We start from the raw sequence: 18527 nt of genomic DNA, 5'->3' as shown, positions 1-18527 counted from the left end.
ACTGCGTAGTGAAAACACGTGTTTATTCTAACCTATTTCAGACTTTTTCAAGTTTAATAATAAAAATGTAAAAAAAAACGCGCTAATAGTACACTACCTCAGAGGTGGCAAGGAAACGGATGCATATTATGACGCTTGCAACTTTTTGCATCGTTATATCACAGAAACGGTAGCTTTGTTGAAAAAAATTATTGATACCTTTTTTATAGATAACTTTATGATCTTCAATTTATGTCTGAGGTAATTTTCCGATTTGAAAAACTTACCGTTTTAAAGAAAATTGCGATACACCCATTTTTTACCTTTGACCGTGAGTAAATTTTTTTCCTTAAACCGGAATCATGGGGAATTTTGAAATAATGCTTTTGATTGTGTTTTAAATAATTATACTCATTTTCAGCTTGATAGTAATTAGTAGCGGCCCGCTTGTGCAGCAAACGGTTCAAGCCAAAGCCGACTTTAGGCGCTACAGGTTACGGCGCTAAATCCACTGCGGGTAACGCAACGTGTGTTCGCGGTTCTACAGAACAACGTCTATAGATAAACTGAAAAATTAAGATTTTTTTTTCTTCGTATTTTTTCGGGATTAAAAGTATCCTATTTTACGCCCAGGATAATAAGGTATAATTATACCAAGTTTCATCAAAATCGAACCGTTAGTTTTCACGTGATGCCTGAACATACAGACAGACAGACAAAAATTTTTTTAATCACATTTTTGTGTTTGGTATCGATCCAGTAACACCCCCTGCTATTTATTTTTTCAATATTTTCAATGTACAGAATTGACCTTTCTACAGATTTATTATATGTATAGATGTATTCTATGGCAAACATCGAAGAGTTCAATTTGAAACAATATAGACGTGATCATATGTATCTATGTATGCTGAATTTTTAATAGCGAAAGACTGAGACTTTTATTTAGGATGTCGTTAAGAACTTAACTGTGTGATTTTATGCAACCCTAATATTATTGTAGTCGTGTAGCAAAACAAGTGGAAATTAATAGCAATAGCTCTGCGTACATGCGGCAAATTAATATTTGATAACGCCGTTGGGAGTGCGTTTTTATATTGTTATTCACATACATACATAAAATCACGTCTATATCCCTTGCGGGGTAGACAGAGCCAACAGTCTTGAAAAGACTAATAGGCCACGTTGAGCTATTTGGCCTAATGATAGAATTGAGATTCAAATACTGACAGGTTGCTAGCCCGTCGCCTAAAAGAAGAATTCCAAGTTTATAAGCCTATCCCTTAGTCGCCTTTTACAACATCCATGGAAACGAGATGGAGTGGTCCTATTCTTTTTTTTATTGGTCCCGGGAACCACACGTTATTCACATTTACATAATATTCTGCATTCATCGGCTATCTTTCATTCACAAAAATTTACATATTGATAAGTAAATTCAATGCAATAGCTAAAAGTGTCATTTCAGTTTTTTCAAGGCCGTCGACTAGATGCCCTGGCCGGGAATCGAACCCTGTTTAACAGACAAGGGCACTACAAAGGCGTTTTAAAGTGAACATGTCTTGCAATTAAAAAGAGACAATACTTATCTAATATTTAATGAAATAACACATTTTATTTCATCTTATCTTCGATAATATATATATATATATATATATATATATATAATGGGACAAATTACACAGATTGAGTTAGCCTCGATGTACCTAAGTTCGAAACTTGAAACCAGACCAAACAGAGAAAATTGTGTTTCTCATCATGCCCTGACCGGAATTCGAACCTCCGATGTCACAGACAAGCGTATTACCGCTGCGCCACAGAGGCCTTCGCCTCATCGTATATTTCCATCAAAAGTATCACAATATGTTAATTTGAAGACATGCCCTCCACAACGGGATTCGATTATTGACGCAATTGGTTGCGACACGACGATGAATTTTGATCATACCACGGAATTTATAAATTTTATCAATTGATCATAGGTACGTTAGAAATGCTGCAGTGCAGTTTGGTACCGCTTCTTCTGCACTGACGCTTTGGAAGCGGCAGTAAACTTAGTTTTAAGTAATTTATTTGACGTCAAGCAATGTTGGCAAATCAAAATATATGACAATTATTCAGTGATATGAAGTGTCCCATAATAAAAAATAAAAACAATTCAATTTTTGTACCTATTACATGCACATAACAGCGCCTAGTTAACAAGGAGTTTCTCATAGTTATGATCTAAGTATCAAAAAACCCGAAGAACCTATGCCCCCGTAGTATAGCACGCGCGTCGCCGTTTCTATCGCGCGCAAAACTATCGCTGTTTCGCTTTTTATTATGACGTCAAACGGGACAGCGATAGATTTCCTCGCGAAAAAAAAAACTGCATCGCGCGTTTCATGCTATGGGGCTAAGGTAAGCCAGGGTTTTACATGAAGCGACTGCCGTCTGATCTTTGCAGTAAACATTTTTTGGTTTACGCTGTGGAAATCCTTTTGATTCAAAAGGTGTTCATTACTGTGTGACTCCTGGAATCTACTATGCCAGCGTACCCACTAAAACCCTTGCCATTTTGAACCCATAATTAAAAAAAAAAAACAAACCAAAACAAGATCCACTCACCTCATTCCCATAGGCTAGTAGATGATGAACGGTGATGAGAGCCTTATAAACCACCACCCAGTTGGTATTCTGAGTCCTTTCCACCAGAAGGTTGGCCAGCTGCGGTATGGATACATTCGGCTCGTTCGTGCAGTGGACTAGATCTGGAAAATATCAGTTCATCCATTAAGACTATGATAATATAATAATAGTGTAAAAGGCGACAAAGAAATAGGCTTACAAACTTGCGATTGTTTTTTCGCGATGAACTTCTATATATTCTATCTATAGTGCCGTGTGGTTCTTGGCGCCAGTACAAAAAAAGAATAGGACCACTCCATCTCGTTCCCATGGATGTCGTAAAAGACGACTAAGGGATAGGCTTACTTACTTGAGATTATTTTTTAAGGCGATGGGCTAGCAACCTGTCACTATTTGAATCTCAATTGCTGAACAGGCTACGTTCAGCAATTGAGATTCAAATAGTTGCTGAACGTAGCGTGTTCAGCAATTGAGATTCAAATAGTGACAGGTTCTTCAAGGCTTCAATCAGTCTTTTCAAGGCTGATGGCTCTGCCTTCGTCTATATTATTATATGTATATGTATGTATATAATAATATACGAGACAAAATACAGCCCCAAAGAACTCGAGAATTGCAGTACCTAACAAGTCTTGAACTTTCTTTGGATAGGTACTTGTACTCGATCTTAACTAATATTAAAAGAGATAAAGTTATTAACTGTGATTGTTTGTTTGTAAGGGCAATTCTTTGGAAATACTGAACCGATCATGAAAATCCTTTCACCGTTAAATAGGTTCATTATCTCCGAGTGTTGTATGTAATGCATCTAAGTTCTACGGGCGAAGCCAAACTTCTAAAACTTTTCTTAATAAACAAACACTTTCCTAAAAATCGCATCAAAATCGATTCAGGGAAACGCGAGATATACGCGGGCAAACAAACATTGTACATACAGGTTAAACTGAAAACACCTTTTTTTAAGGCGGTAAAATAAACGGTAAGTAATTTGTATCTACAAAGCGCTTCCGCGCTAATTATCATTGCCATGATTTTAATGCCAGATTAAAAAAAAAACAATTATCAAACAAATACCAAATAACATTGATTTGCTACAAACATTTCTATTTTCATACTATTACACCGCAAATAGAAGAACCAACATTGGTATTTCGGACGCTGGAAAATAAGACCTTGGGATGGTGTGAGAGCGGCGTTAGTTGCGTGGCAAAATAAAAGTCATTGGAGGCTAGCATCAGAGACTTGACCTCATAAACAACAATCATTATCGCGATCGTCATATGCGATGTTCAAATATGATTTTATCACTTAATAGCTGTGCCCGCGACTTCGTCCGCGTGGAATAGTTTTTTTGGGCATCATTGAAGCCCTCAAGGATGAATAATTTTCCTCGCTTTTTTTTAGATTTTCCATTATTTCTTCGCTCCTAAAACTTGCAGCGTGATGTTATATAGCCTAAAAGCCTTCCCCGATAAATAGTCTATTCAACGCAAAAAGAAATTTTCAATTCGAACCAGTAGTTCTTGAGATTAGCGCGTTCAAACAAACAAACTCTTCAGCTCTAAATAATATTAGTATAGATTTTTCATGTATTTCCCAGTGTAGTTAAAACAACCAAATCACTGATAATCTATTTTTTACCCGGAGCAAGGGTATTGTAAGGGTTGTTGTAACTGATGCCGTGTGGTTCCTGGCACCAAAAAAAGAGACCAGATAGAGAGAGAGAAAAAATAGGACCAGTACATCTCATGCCCATGGATGTCGTAAAAGGCGACAAATGGATAGGCTTAGAAACTTAGCATTCTCCTTTTAGGCGATAGACTAGCAACCTGTCAGTATTTGAATCTCAATTCAATCTATCAGTAAGCCAAACAGCTAACGTGGCCTATTAGTTTTTTCAAGAATGTTGGCTCTGTCTACCCCGCAAGTGATATAGGCGTAATTATATGTATGTAGGTATGTTGTAACTGATAACCATTTTCATGAAATTGGCAGACAAGGAGGGAAGAGCAAGTCAATAGTACATGCGTTTGCTATTTCTTCATAAAAGCTGTGAAATAGTTTTATTAGTAAAAACATAGTAAAACTAAAATATCTATGTATATAGATAAGAATAGATTACGAAAGATATGTTATGTGGTTCATTGATTTTTATGCGTGAAACGTGACTAATATGAGTAAATACCTAAGGATAATTCATTACAGCGGAAAGGAGCTCCTACAATGAATAAACATACATATAAACACGTCTATATTCCTTGCGGGGTAAACAGAACCAACAGTCTTAAAATACTGAAAGGCCGCGTTCAGCTAGATGGCTTAATGATATTAGTTAACAAGTTTGTGAACACATATTCTCAATTGAAAAAGAAATGAAGTTTTTCTAAAAATTTTTGAATGTTATTGTTAGAACCTAAGGTATTTTAAGGAAAGAATGATTTACTTTTAAGTAATTTACTCGACGTCGACCAATGTTGTAGATATTATGTCAATTATAAAATAATATATGATATATCCCATAATAATGAATGAAAATTTTGAATTTGAATTTAGAATGAAAGTTAAGTAGAATCTGTTCTGAAACATGCTAGTTACGACACAAGTAACATTTGGCAAAGGACGAAACACACTTTGCCAAAACTTTTGTATAAGTTCTTTTTAAACCATACAGACTTTACTACGAACGAACAAATGGATGAATTGGATTATTGATGATGTTGCAGTATGTATAATTTAGATATAGCAACAGTAATACAGGTAGGTATTATAATAATAATTTACATTCAAATAACGTTTACATACATATTAATATATCTGCCGTGTGGTTCCCGGCACCATTGCAATCAGTGCGTTTAATTTGAAATTTGGTGGGAGGGGGCGTGTGTGTGTATAAATTTATTTACTTCTACTTCTTCGGAAACAGAATGACCGCTACGTGGTCCCGGTCGAACCCTCCATCGCCATGCTTCAGGTCCCGAGGTCCACCTTCCGACCATTCCACCGGATCAACAATTTGTTAGTGCTATTTTAACTGCGGCAAGAGGATCTCTCTCTTATCTTTGCGTGTTCCCGGTTCAAAAAATTCAAAATTAAAAATGTTTATTAATTATTATATGATAGATACTTCATATCGCTTAATAATTGTCAAAACGTATGGTTTAACAACATTGGTTGACGTCAAATAAATTACTTAACCCTTATGTGAGTGACAAATAAAACACCTTTAACAGAGTGACGAGGTACCCGGGTACCTTCATACAGTTTATATGTAATGTAAACAATCAAGGTCTTTTTTAATTTAGCTAAGCTTAGCTATTATTTTAGCTCGAAGCCTCGTCAATGTATAATGTATAATATTTATTACCTTTGACGAACAGCTGTATGGATATCGTGGGCGTACTCGTTACATGCCATCGAAACTTGAAAAGTACCTATGGCATAAAAATATTTTGGGCTTGTGATGCAAATAATTCCTACCCCCTCAATGGACAAATATACGAGTATACAGGAAAAATCAAGTGATGGCAATCGTCAAATAAATGTTGGAAAATACCCTGTATTAGATCTTGTGGCTAAATATAAAAATTCAGGACTGAATGTACCTAACGATGGATAATTTTTTTAGTCTCTTAGACTGGCTCATTTCTTGAATTCGTGGAATATGACATGAGTTGGAACGGTAAGAATAAATATACGGTTTCTTCCTGCAAATATGCAAGCACACAAGGAGAGGATAATTTATTCTTCTAACTTCGCCTTTAGCAAAGAAGCAACTGTGTGCTCCTACGTACCTAAAAAGAATAAAGCAGTAATAATGTTATCATCAATGCACATGTCACCAGTTACTGAAAGTGATGAGGTAACTGCCAAGCCAGAAATAATTTTATATTATAATAAAACCAAAAGTGGAGTGGACAATATGAATAAGCTGTAAGCAGAATATACCGTAAAACGCAGAACGAGTCGGTGGCCTTTAGCACTTTTTTTATAATATAATTGACATTGCAGCTTTGGCAGCATATACATGAAACATAACCCACAATTTTTCTCGAGTGACAGACGTAGACAATTTTTGAAATCATTTGAGTCTCCAACTGTGTGTTAAAAATATAGAAGAAAGATCAAAAATTGCATTGGGACAACAAAATTACATGTGAGATCTGCAGTTCAGTTGGCCAAGAACTTAGGCTTTCAATTCCTTCTGGATCTACAACTTCTATAAGTCAGACTAGACGAGATTCTACAGGACGTGTTGCATTCGACGGAAGTTTTAACATTTGCTACATATGCAGAGAACTCAAACGCAAGTAAAGAAAAACACGAAAAGCTTGCACTAAATGCCGAAAACCAGTTTGTGATGAACATGCAGTAACTCGTCCAACATGTAACACCTGCTTCGAAAGCTGTGCTAATTCTGCATAAACAAAGAATTTGTAATTTTTATAGAAATGAAATAAAATATAATAATGTTTATCATTTCATTTTTGTACGAAATTATAAATACTACATTCATTGGCATACAAGCCCTAAAGAGGTACCCGGGTACCTTATCACTCTATTGTGAGTATAAAATATGTTTTGATTTCCACAAAACATTGTAAATAGTTGACTGGGTCAAAATATTAAAAAATATATAATTTATAAGTAGTCAAGAGCTCTCACAAAACCACAGCTACCTACAGAGCGTAAAACGTACTTTTCTTTGTATTTGAAAATGCTGAAGGTACCCGGGTACCTCGTCACTCACATAAGGGTTAAAACTAAGTTTACTGCCGCTTCCAAGGCGTCAGTGCAGAAGAAGCGGTAACAAACTGCACTGCAGCATTTTCTTCTTTTCTCTACCGCCATTCAGGGCCCGGGGTCCGCTTACCCACCATATCCACTGGATCAATGTCACTTAATGTCAATGTAAGTTACCTATTGCTATTTTTACTTTTGGTCAAAAGGATCTCAATTACCAAATTGGCCCATCGATTGTATCAATCGCATTGCCGCCCACTCGCACCGTGTCAGCGACATCTGTCAATGAAATCCTAGAGGTCATTCCACCATTGGTTGGGGGGTATCATTACCGGCTATTGTGTTGAGTAGCGACTTTATAGGCGTAAAGTAAGCTTCCCCAAATGTTTAGAGGCTGTGCATACTAATCTTACATTTTGCTTACCATTATAACTTTCATTAAGGTTTAAAGCAATCACGTTTCAAAAAAAGTTGATCTCAATTCCATTATTAAGCCATATAAATAGCTGAACGTTGGCTTTCTACCCGTTAAGGGTCGAATATGTATATATATGTATGTATGTAAAACAACACTTAGCCACCTAAGCAGCTATGCACTGGGTTAATAAAGTTCAGGTTTTAGATCATCGACACTCGGGAAAAAGTAAGAACAAATACCCAAAATATTACTTGAACCTATCAGAGGCAATATTCATAGTGCTGCAGTGGGCCTTCGTCTTTTTACCATACTCCATGCGAAATATATTTGCGAAAATTCATAGATTCAGTGGTTTTGATGTAGAAGACAGACAAACAAACACACCTGTTTACATTAATAATATGCCTAAGTACAATAAAATATTATTTTTTTAATTTATACCCAGCTCTCTAGAATATTTATTTTATTAGTTGGACTAATGAACATGGCATAATGAAAAGTTTTCTGTAGATTACAGAACTCCAAAAAGTAGGTGGATACATGTGAAGAGCATCACACACCAGACAACACAGAACAACAGATAACACAGGAAATGTTCATTGTTATCAGGTTTCCCAGTCATGAGTCTGGATACAATGTAACAGATAATAGTAATCAGTATTTATTGGACCATAGACAACATTATTAATATTGAAAAAAAAAATTACAACTTTAATGTAAATGTACTACCTAGTTTTTTTAATAAATAGATTGAAGTTCGTTTGACCTGACAATCTGCCTGGTGGTAAGCAAGATGAGGTCTTAGGTGATGCATCAAAGCACAAATAATGCCTACTGACTCTTGCCTTGAAAATCCCCAAGTTATATGTATCAGGGGAGAGAGATGCGAGAAGGGAATACCAAATACTTGATATAGTACTTCATATTTTGCCACTTTATATTTCATTTGATTTACCAAATCTCTTTGGAATGTTGCAAACATTAGCAACATAGGATAGAATACCTTTTATTGTACAAAAATTATAACATTAATACTTACTTATTTTATACTTAAACTAACATAATGTACAAAAAGTGGCTTTATCATATTATGTAATCTCTTCCAAGCAACCACAAAAAATAAAATTGTTAGAAAGTGAATTTGGTACAGGATAGTAAGAGAATATCTGAATACATAAATATATTGTATGAAAATGCCTCTTTAATTGAGACTTGATGCTTTTCATTTTCCATAATTCCCACATACTTCTATTGCTTAATCCACATTCAACAATGCCTCATCTACATTCATCAAATCTTCAGCTTAATTCATCAATGCTTCATCTACATTCATCAATTCTTCATCTTAATTCATAGTCTTAAATTAAGGTTTATTTTAGTTAACAAAAATGAAGTTTAGATTTGGCATAAATGATATTAAGTATATGAAAATAAAACTATGGCCAAAATTACATCAAGAAACACCATCTGACCTCTGTGATCATGTACCTACTTCATCATATTTTAAAAACTAAATTCTACATCTATTTCCATTGCCGGGTATATGAAGCCAACAGTCTTCAACAAAATTCTATTGAATTTAAATATTGAAATATAATGCTAAAGAAATGAATCATTTACACTTGATCAAACATCAGCTGAGCTGTTCTCTAAAAAAGCCAGTCTCCATTAAAATTTTTAAAAAGACTGATAGGCCACATTCAGCTGTTTGGCTTAATGATAAATTTAAATTCAAATAGTGACAGGTTGCTAGCCTATCACCTAAAACAAGAAACCCAAGTTTATAAGCCTTTTCCTAAGTCACCTGTTATGACATCCATGGGAAGGAGATGGTGTGGTCCTATTCTTTTTTTTTTTGCAACACACAGCAAATATAATTGTTAACACTTATAAAATTTACTGGGTAAAAATACAAGTGGTGATATACATGCATCAATTTTAAGCTGCTTGCGTGTTCATAATAAATAATGTAAGTTTTAACAGGCTGAATAAGATTAAAAATTTTTTGAAGGGCCACAAATGTCTTGTAGTGTTGCCCTGGCGTTTAAACAATTTGTTGATTTGAGTAGTGGTAAACAAGTATATTAAGGAGTAGAAACTTTTGTGACTTAAAATAACAGGATCTGATGAGTTATGTGGGTACTTCTCTACTAATGGGAAAATGGCCCATACAAAGCTGTCCTGATACTTTTTTTTGCTAAATGATAGTTTTTCCTACATAGAAAGCTAAATTTATTCAAGCTTTAAACTATATAATTGACAACCACTTCATTTTTTTTATATTTTAGGAATTATCCACGATTTAATGAAAAATCATGACAGGGGACTGACACATATGACAGGGGAATGATTTTTACACAAAAGCAAGATAGTTTTCATTACAAATAAACTTTATTTTAGAAATTGAACATCCAATTAAGAACAAATAAACATAAACTAAAAAAACTTCTCATAAACTTCAAAGAAATTAACTAAGTCTTTCACTTTGCTTTAAATATTTTTTGGCAAACGTTTTAAACGTTCTTCGAATCATAGGTTTATAATCAACATTTTCTTCTTACATCTATCAATTAGTAACTAATATTTTGCATTTTAAATTGAGATCAATGAAACAAAACAACATATAATTATCATTGTTAATTGACTTATTCTCTTATACACTAGTATCAGGTAGTTAAATCAGTCTTAAAATTTCAATTTCTGGTCTTTGACATCAGTTGCTTTTATGCTTATTTTAATTTTTACACCTTCTAAGTAGTAAAATCAGTCTCAATTTAAGTGAGTTATCTTAGAGATCAGCTCTTGAAAATCCTATAATTATCATGTATCATCATTACTGTTCAAAAATATTAACCGGTGTATTAAATTTATAAAAGATTCTTTTCCCTTTTAGGATCAAGTCCGGATTAGTCAACTTTTTAATAATTTGCTCAAAGGCTATATCAGAAACATCTTCTTCGTCTACTTTAAAAGTCAGTCCTTCTTTATCACAGAGTTTTAAAAACGTGACAGTGAATTCACCATCTTCTTCATCAATTTTATTTATGACCGCAACATAACGGTATTCAGTATGTTTACTCTGCAACTTAACTAATACATAGTCTCCACAATTATACTTGTCGTTGTTATCTCGGGAAGGTCCCGCTTCCATTTCTTCCACAGGACTATCAGTTCGTGGCTTGGTCGCATATGAAGGTTCGATTTCAAACATATCAAGGGCATTATCATCCTCGGATGAAGAGGTTTCAGATTCGGTGTAAATGTCTTGAACACGAAGCTTCATTTTCTGGTTGTAATTAATTGTTCCAATTTTATAATGTTGACAGGTATTAGGGCAAAAACAGCTTAAACTTCTCATTGTCAAAACTGCTGGGGAAGTAGATATTCCAGTGATCTGGTGCACCTTTAATGTTCCATTAAAACTTTTTAGTTTGGAAGTCTTTTCAATGGCATCAGTAATTGATTGAATATCTTCGTCATTTATTGTATGGAAAATAATCCCAGGACATCTAGCTTGGATGACTTCCACAAATTGTTCCAGGGTATCGACATCACCTCCAGCAGCTACAACAGCATCCGCAGTCCTCTTGCAAGTAGCACCAACACCATCTGGTGCACCCTTGCCATGTCCGGCCTCCGAGTAATTCCACGAAAATCCTTGTAGATTTGGAATATCTTTGGATAATCTCGAGGCCAAAACAAAGAACATAGTTTTGTTCCGATATTGTGTAACCGGCCCGTCACTAAGGAAATGAACATATTTAATTCCAGGTTGTATTGCTCGGAAAATTGGCTGCAAATGCGCCCAAATAGCTGAGGGTGAATGCGTCAAGTTTTTGGAAATGGTGGCGTAGGATTGTATTGAGTTTTTGAGATACACAACAACTGTGTGAATACTTATTTGAGTTCGAGATCCTCCGAAGTGGAAGGGTTGAATCTCTTCTCCGTATTTGGTACAATAATTTTCGGAGAAGTCCATGTGTATCAAAATATCTTCTTCGCCAAGATTTTCCTTCAAATGTTTGATTGCATTGAATTGATGTACAATGTTTCTTTGGTGGCAAAAGAACTTGTCTAGGTCAGCATGCAATTCATGTATCAACTCTCGCGGACGCAGCGTCAAAGTCTTTTTAAGGTGTTTAGTCACTAGCTTAGGCTTTTTAGATTTTGGATCCAAATATTCTTGTTTTTCAGATACCCATTTCTTGTATTGTATAGGTTTGTTGTCATCAAACTCATTGTAGGCAGGGGTTCTGTTATTGCACACTAGGCATTTTCTTGACAAACACTCCACATTATAGCGATCACAGCATAAATTTTCTAGTAACTTCTGATAGCTGTTATACGACAATATTTTTGCCGCGTGTAAACCAGACAGCTTTAAGTCAATGTTGGCGTGAGTGACACAAAGACAAGTGTCACGGTCTTGAGCTTTTGGCTTGACAACCCAGAAAGGACGCAAACGACAGAACATTTGATAGCTTATTTTGAAATTACTAGCTACAAATTTCTTGTACAAGCTCAGCACTGTATCTTGTAGATAGCGTTTTTGATGCTTGATTGAATTTCTTGTAATAAATTCCTTTTTTCCAGCACCTAGTCTGCTATTGCTGTCATCCTCATAAAACTCTCTAATCACTTTTGCACATCTCTTCGAAATTTTGTCAATTCGTGTTCGTTTAGGCATTTCCAAAGAAGGAGATGGTTTCCATTTTTTTGTCATTTTATAGTTAATAGCACTGTCTTTGGTAGTCCATAGTTTGTATTTATGTACTGATGTCCCAGCAACAACTTTTGAAAATATTTGTTTGTCTTTTTGGGTCTTTAATTGTGAATAATTTTCTTTCAATTGTTTATTCATCACCTCGCCGAACAATGCTTTTTTCACAATTTCTTTTCTCGAGTTAGAATCATCAATCATTCTGTTAATTTTCGTGTTAGGTGTTTCATCTTTATTTTGGTTTATAGTTTTTTCGAGTCTTGACAGTCTTTTTTTATACTTTTCGACTTTTCTTTTATATTCGAGTATCTTATTGTCTTTGTCTCTATTCGCTTTTTCTCTTAATAGCTTCGCATGTCTTTTTCTCTTTTTATTTGCAGAATTGTCAGTTGTAGGAGGTGCTGAAATCTCAGTCTCTGAACTTGGAGTGTTGTCTCTCACAAAAGCATTAGTTGTTTCCTTCAATGTCTTTTTCCTAGCCCGATAATCAGTACAATGTTTTTTCCAATTTTTTTTTGCAGTTCTGTGTTCACGTGGAGTCATGTCTCGTACGAGTTTTCTTAAGCCTTTTTCTTTTTTCTTTTGATACTTAAGACGTTCTTTTTCTTTCATTTCTTCTCTCTTTTGGGGATCATTTTTAAGGCGCTGATATCTTAAACGTTCTAATTCTTTCTTCCTTTCTAATACTTCTTCCCTAGTCTTCTTTTGAGGCGGCATTGTGAAGTTTACCTGAGAAAAAAATAACTAAAGTCAGTCCCCTGTGTAATAAGACAGTCCCCTGTCGCTCAAATATACAGGGGACTGTCGCCAGGGGACTGGTTATTTAACCTAAAATTCGGATTATTTGCAATAGCATTGTACTACTTAAAAATTGCGAAATATCATATTCAACAAGAGATTATGACATAATAATTACGAATAATTCATTAACTTATCTTTCAAAATGATAAAATAAAACACATACCCAAGGGACTGTTATTTGATCCGGCCGCGGCACGTGTTCGCCTCAACACTTGCTTCGCACTACAGGAAGATGGCGGCTGGTCACACAAACTTGTTATACGGACGAACTTCACAACTATGTCGTTCCGTTCCACGCTAACGCAATATGTTACTTCTATTAGATTATTTTTTTTCGTTTGTTTTATTCATGACAGGGTACTGTTCACAAATTGTTAGGACAAACTTTAGATTTAAAATTTTTCTATTATTTAACTTAAATTTAAATATATTCCAGAATATTTATTATGTTCATTTATCATACATTAGAACAGTATTTGTGAATACTACATATTTTGGACAAAATTAGAAAAAAGTCTTGGTAGAAACTGTAAATCTGGAATGGGGACAGGTCAGGGGACTGTTTTTGGGGTTTTTGAAAAGATATTTCGTAAAAATCGGGAATCTCTTTTTATTTACAAATTGGTAGCTTAGAAAGAACTTTTATTGTACTATCTTATTAAATGATCGTTTGAAAAACATAGCCACACACAATTCTAAAAATTGCTCAGGACATTGATTTTCCCGATAGTGGAGAATCACCCATGTACTGTGGTCAAGCAGTCCTAAAATTTTATTATATGTAATTCTTAATTAGTTTATTTTTATAAATAGTTAAGTTACATTTAATAGATCATATTAAAGAACAATTGCCTGACATTCAGGAAAAATCCAAGTAGTTTAATGTGTGTTGGAACAACAGTGTCTTACTAGATTCTTACATAAATCTTATAGCTGCCTAGGCGAGCAAGTAAGCGTAAACAATTGATTTTTTTGCAACTACCAACATATTACATGCTTGCCATCAGTATTTTACATGACATAATGGGAAACTGTGTCAATTAACATGCTGTGCCGTAAGAGCGAATGATGTAAAAAAATATTTCGACACTAACATCTAAAGAGATAGTATAGAACAAGTTTTAACTTATTAGGTAGTTCATTTGTAGAAAAATCATCGCTACCTTCAAGCGATAGCAGTGGTTCAAGATCATAGAAATGTTATCGACCAATTATGTTCTGGCAAGCTGTCACCTTTATTGAACGCAAAAATATACGTCTACGTGTAGCTGATAGCGCGAATTATGCTGAATAAGTGCATCACTTCGATACTCACAATCTAAATGTTTCTTTTTGGGTGCAATCATTTCTTCAGTGGTAGCTTTGCACACTGATTTTGCTAATCCCTGGCCGGCGATACTGTGGCGAGCGGCTAAAAGCCTATCGTTTATAGTCTGACCCGCCATCATCACGTTCAGTCCTGACATAAACACACGAAAACGGCACTAAATTTAGCTTTTTTCAACAAAATTCACAAAATTATAACGATGACGGGTAAAAATATGTCACCGCCCCCCGTCTTTCACACACAATACTAAATTCAAGATGGCGTGTGCTGATGAAGGGTTGCCCTCATATAGAGATACGATACCTACAAACCAAGAAGGATAATCAGGGTATTGCCATCATGCCAAAGTTAAGAATCGCGAGGCTTAACCAAGCGAAGAAATGAGAAGCTGAGTGAGCGACGCTTTTATTTACTTACGTTTGGAACTCTGTATAAGTTATAACATATTTACATATTACATACATCATACATTGCAAGATTACGAATATATTCAAATAAATAATAACTATAAAGAACAACAGCGTCTCTATTAATTTTAAAACAGAGTCAACGCATAACGCAAACAAATGATGTTGAAAAACAGAGGTATGGATTTGTAAAGTCAGTATTAGATGGCCGCGACGAAGATGCGACGCGACGATAGTAACCGAACAAATCCGACGTGGCACGAATAGTCGTAAGAACTAGTGAGCTGCATGCGGCGGCCCCGCGGAATTCGTCGGGCTCGGATTTAAATGAGAATCTTATAAGTCGCCTGAGCCGATGAAAGGTGCTAGGAATAAATAAAGGTATCGGCTCCTGTTAAGATATCGGCTCTGTGGCTACCAGCATACTTACCATCAAGTACCAACATACTTACCAACAAGCTTACCTTACCGAATAACAAGAACAACAGTTACCTTCACAATACCCAAACCTTACCAGGATATAATAGATATAATACATATATATATAAGAGATGAATAAAACAAATCAAGCACTTTAATATCATGCCGACTTCGTTGCCCAGAAACCAGAAGAAGCTAGTTCTGAAAAGAACTGTTTGTGAGCGCGTGCACATGGACATGCCACACATCGTGCATCAGCAGTTCTTCCAGGCAGCATCAGCATCTTCACACGCCAATTCTCCACACTGCATTATTGTCCATCGGATCTCCGTCCGAAACAACACAACTCAAGAGTTCGACGCACACACTGCACTTCGCGAGAGCATCACGAGCGCGACCTCACGCCGCAAGTTCAAATTAACACTGAGGCGGGGAGCAAGCAGCAAGACGGTTTTATACGCAAGCAAGTTTCGCCCAACAAACATCGCGTGCACACCGCACGTAGCGCCCTCGGCGCGCCTGCGGCCGCACCGGGCATCACAGAAACTCAAGCTCGACACGTGTAGCGGAAACGGGACGGAGCTATCCAGACTCAAGAGACAGCAACGCAAAATTCTCAGAAATCTATGCAAATCCATTTTATTATCCTTAAAAACTTTTCGATAGATTTCCTATTGTAAATACGCTCACACCATTGGCTATAATTCGATATTTCTGATTTGTTACAAATAACTTCTCTTTATCATTGGTTATAATTCCGTATTTTTGATTCGTCCTTGCCTTTTCCATTGTAAATAGTTTTATATAAATATGTCTCAATTTTGTAAATAAATCATTCCATTCTCACCTTCTGAAACGGAGTATTATTCTACTACTACAAACCCTGGAGAACCTCTCTCTCTCCAAATTGGTGACCCCGACTGAACAACAACAAGAAGAAGAATCCCTGCTCGTCGGCCCAGCGGAAAAATTCCTGAAGAAAGAAATTTCAACGCGGAATCTCTGCCCGACTGCAACAAAAGAAGGAATCAACATGGAGGCCGAAAAATCTGCCGCAAATGCCGCCGCCGCCGCCGCATCGCAGACCACACAGCCCGATCCAGCCCACGTCCACAACCAGCCCGAAATCGCCAACATATCCCTCGCTCTGCGGATACCACCATTCTGGCGCGACCGACCACGACTATGGTTCTACAGTTTCGAGGCTGCCACCCACGACCAAAAGAAGGGTGAACAGAAGATGGCGCAGATGGTCATCGCTCGTCTCGAAAAGCAAGACATAGAGCAAATCAGCGACCTCCTCTACAATCCACCAGAGACGAACCCATACCAGGCGATCAAGGAGCGTCTCATCACCGCCTACGAAGAATCGGACAGCCGGCAATTCCAAAAGCTTCTGTCCGAAATGGAACTAGGCGACCAGAAGCCGACCCACCTACTACGACGGATGCGCGATCTCGCTCGAGACAGAATTCCCGACTCCACACTACGACTCATGTGGACCAACCACCTACCGGCACATATTCGCTCTGTCCTCGCCGTAAGCGAATCGTTCAGCACGACAACCGCACTGGAAGAGCTTGCCCTACTTGCCGACAAAATGATGGAGCAACATCGGGAAATTTCCGCCGTCAATAATACTACATCGTCGCCATTATCATCACAAGCCCAGTCACCATCGCAATCGTCAGATACACAATTTCTCATCAACGAATTACGAAAACTTTCCGTCGAAATCGCCGAACTGAAATCAAGGCCGCCATACAACAACAACAACAACAACAATTATCGAAGAAATCGATCCCAGTCCCGGAACCGCAACTATTCTCGTCCCAACTCACGAGACAATTCGCCATCGCCACATTGTTTTTACCACCGACGTTTTGGAGCACAAGCGAGAAAATGTACATCGCCCTGTTCCTACATCACGAAAAACGAGAAGCCGGAAAACTAGACCGAACGTTGGCTGAGGCGGAATCCGACGTTCTCCCATGTACATACCGCCTATTTGTCACAGACAAAAAAACTGGTTTATCTTTCCTGGTGGACACCGGTGCGAACATTTCGGCTATACCTAGGCTAAAAACCAGCCTAACTAAGCCGCTACCCTACAAGCTGTATGCCGCCAACAACACCGTCATATCAACATACGGCGAAAAAACACTCGAACTTGATCTCAACCTACGTCGTCCATACAAGTGGAAATTCATCGTCGCAGACGTATCGAAGCCGATCCTGGGAGCCGATTTTCTCAAACATCATCAACTCATCGTCGATCTCAAAAACAAAAGACTAATCGACAACGTTACGAGTCTAAAGGTCGACGCCCCTGTTCGAGCAACATCTGTACCTACAATACGCAGTATAGACTCGAATAATTCGTATCACGCGATACTCGCCGATTATCCCGGAATTACTCGTCTCACCGCCATGAATATCAACAATAGCAAGATCAACGTTCAACATTACATCGAAACCGAAGGTCAACCTGTGCACTGCCGAGCTCGTCCCATACCACCTCATCGCTACGAGAAAGTCAAACAAGAGTTCCAAAACATGATCGAACAAGGACTTTGTCGACCCAGCAAGAGCCCATGGTCATCACCACTTCACGTCGTACCAAAGAAGAACGGAGACATCAGAGTCTGTGGTGATTATCGCCGTCTCAACGCGATCACCAAACCCGACCGCTATCCAGTACCAAGGGTTAAAGACTTCACCTACCAGCTTGCCGGGAAGACCATATTCTCAGTTTTGGACTTAAATCGAGCTTATCAACAACTGATGGTTCGTGAGGAAGACATCGAGAAGACAGCCATCATCACACCGATGGGACTATTCGAATTCCCACGAATGTGTCCAGGTCTCAAGAACGCAGGTCAAACCTTCCAACGTTTCATCCACCAAGTACTCAAAGGACAACCTTTCGTCTTTCCATTCATCGACGACGTACTCATAGCATCAGAAAACGAAACCCAGCACCGTGAACACCTACGGCAAGTACTCGAACGACTTGAAGAACATGGCATCACCATCAACCCTGCAAAATGTCACTTTGGCCAACCTGAAGTAAAGTTCTTGGGC

At 37.2% G+C, this 18527-nt stretch overlaps 3 protein-coding genes across 6 annotated transcripts in view; 1 reads left to right on the top strand and 2 right to left on the bottom strand.

Annotated features, from left to right (window-relative positions):
• The window catches only part of LOC106131597 (phosphatidylinositol-binding clathrin assembly protein LAP), a 38385-nt gene extending 23518 nt beyond the window's left edge, over positions 1-14867 (bottom strand). For all 4 annotated transcript variants that reach the window (XM_013330742.2, XM_013330745.2, XM_013330744.2 and 1 more), the window contains exons 1-2: positions 14605-14867; positions 2590-2732 (exon numbers count right to left, since the gene is read on the bottom strand). In XM_013330742.2, coding sequence (XP_013186196.1) covers positions 2590-2732; positions 14605-14755 — 294 coding nt within the window. In that variant the 5' untranslated portion in view covers positions 14756-14867. The remainder of the gene's footprint in view (positions 1-2589; positions 2733-14604) is intronic.
• LOC132902972 (uncharacterized) lies at positions 9992-13673 on the bottom strand. Its single transcript, XM_060950084.1, has one exon. The coding sequence runs from the start codon at positions 13203-13205 to the stop codon at positions 10602-10604; it is 2604 nt and encodes an 867-aa protein (XP_060806067.1). The 5' UTR covers positions 13206-13673; the 3' UTR covers positions 9992-10601.
• A 1609-nt stretch (positions 14868-16476) lies between the features above and the next one.
• LOC132903003 (uncharacterized) lies at positions 16477-17397 on the top strand. The gene has a single exon (XM_060950153.1). The coding sequence runs from the start codon at positions 16477-16479 to the stop codon at positions 17395-17397; it is 921 nt and encodes a 306-aa protein (XP_060806136.1).
• The last annotated feature ends 1130 nt before the right edge of the window (positions 17398-18527 follow it).

This window comes from Amyelois transitella, chromosome 20, assembly GCF_032362555.1.
Source record: "Amyelois transitella isolate CPQ chromosome 20, ilAmyTran1.1, whole genome shotgun sequence".
NCBI lineage: Eukaryota > Metazoa > Arthropoda > Insecta > Lepidoptera > Pyralidae > Amyelois > Amyelois transitella.
This window is presented reverse-complemented; position numbering and strand designations above follow the sequence as displayed.

Coding starts and splice junctions, on each gene's coding strand:
- LOC132902972 (XM_060950084.1), bottom strand. CDS start 13,205: ATGCCGCCTCAAAAGAAGACTAGGGAAGAAGTATTAGAAAGGAAGAAA.
- LOC132903003 (XM_060950153.1), top strand. CDS start 16,477: ATGGAGGCCGAAAAATCTGCCGCAAATGCCGCCGCCGCCGCCGCATCG.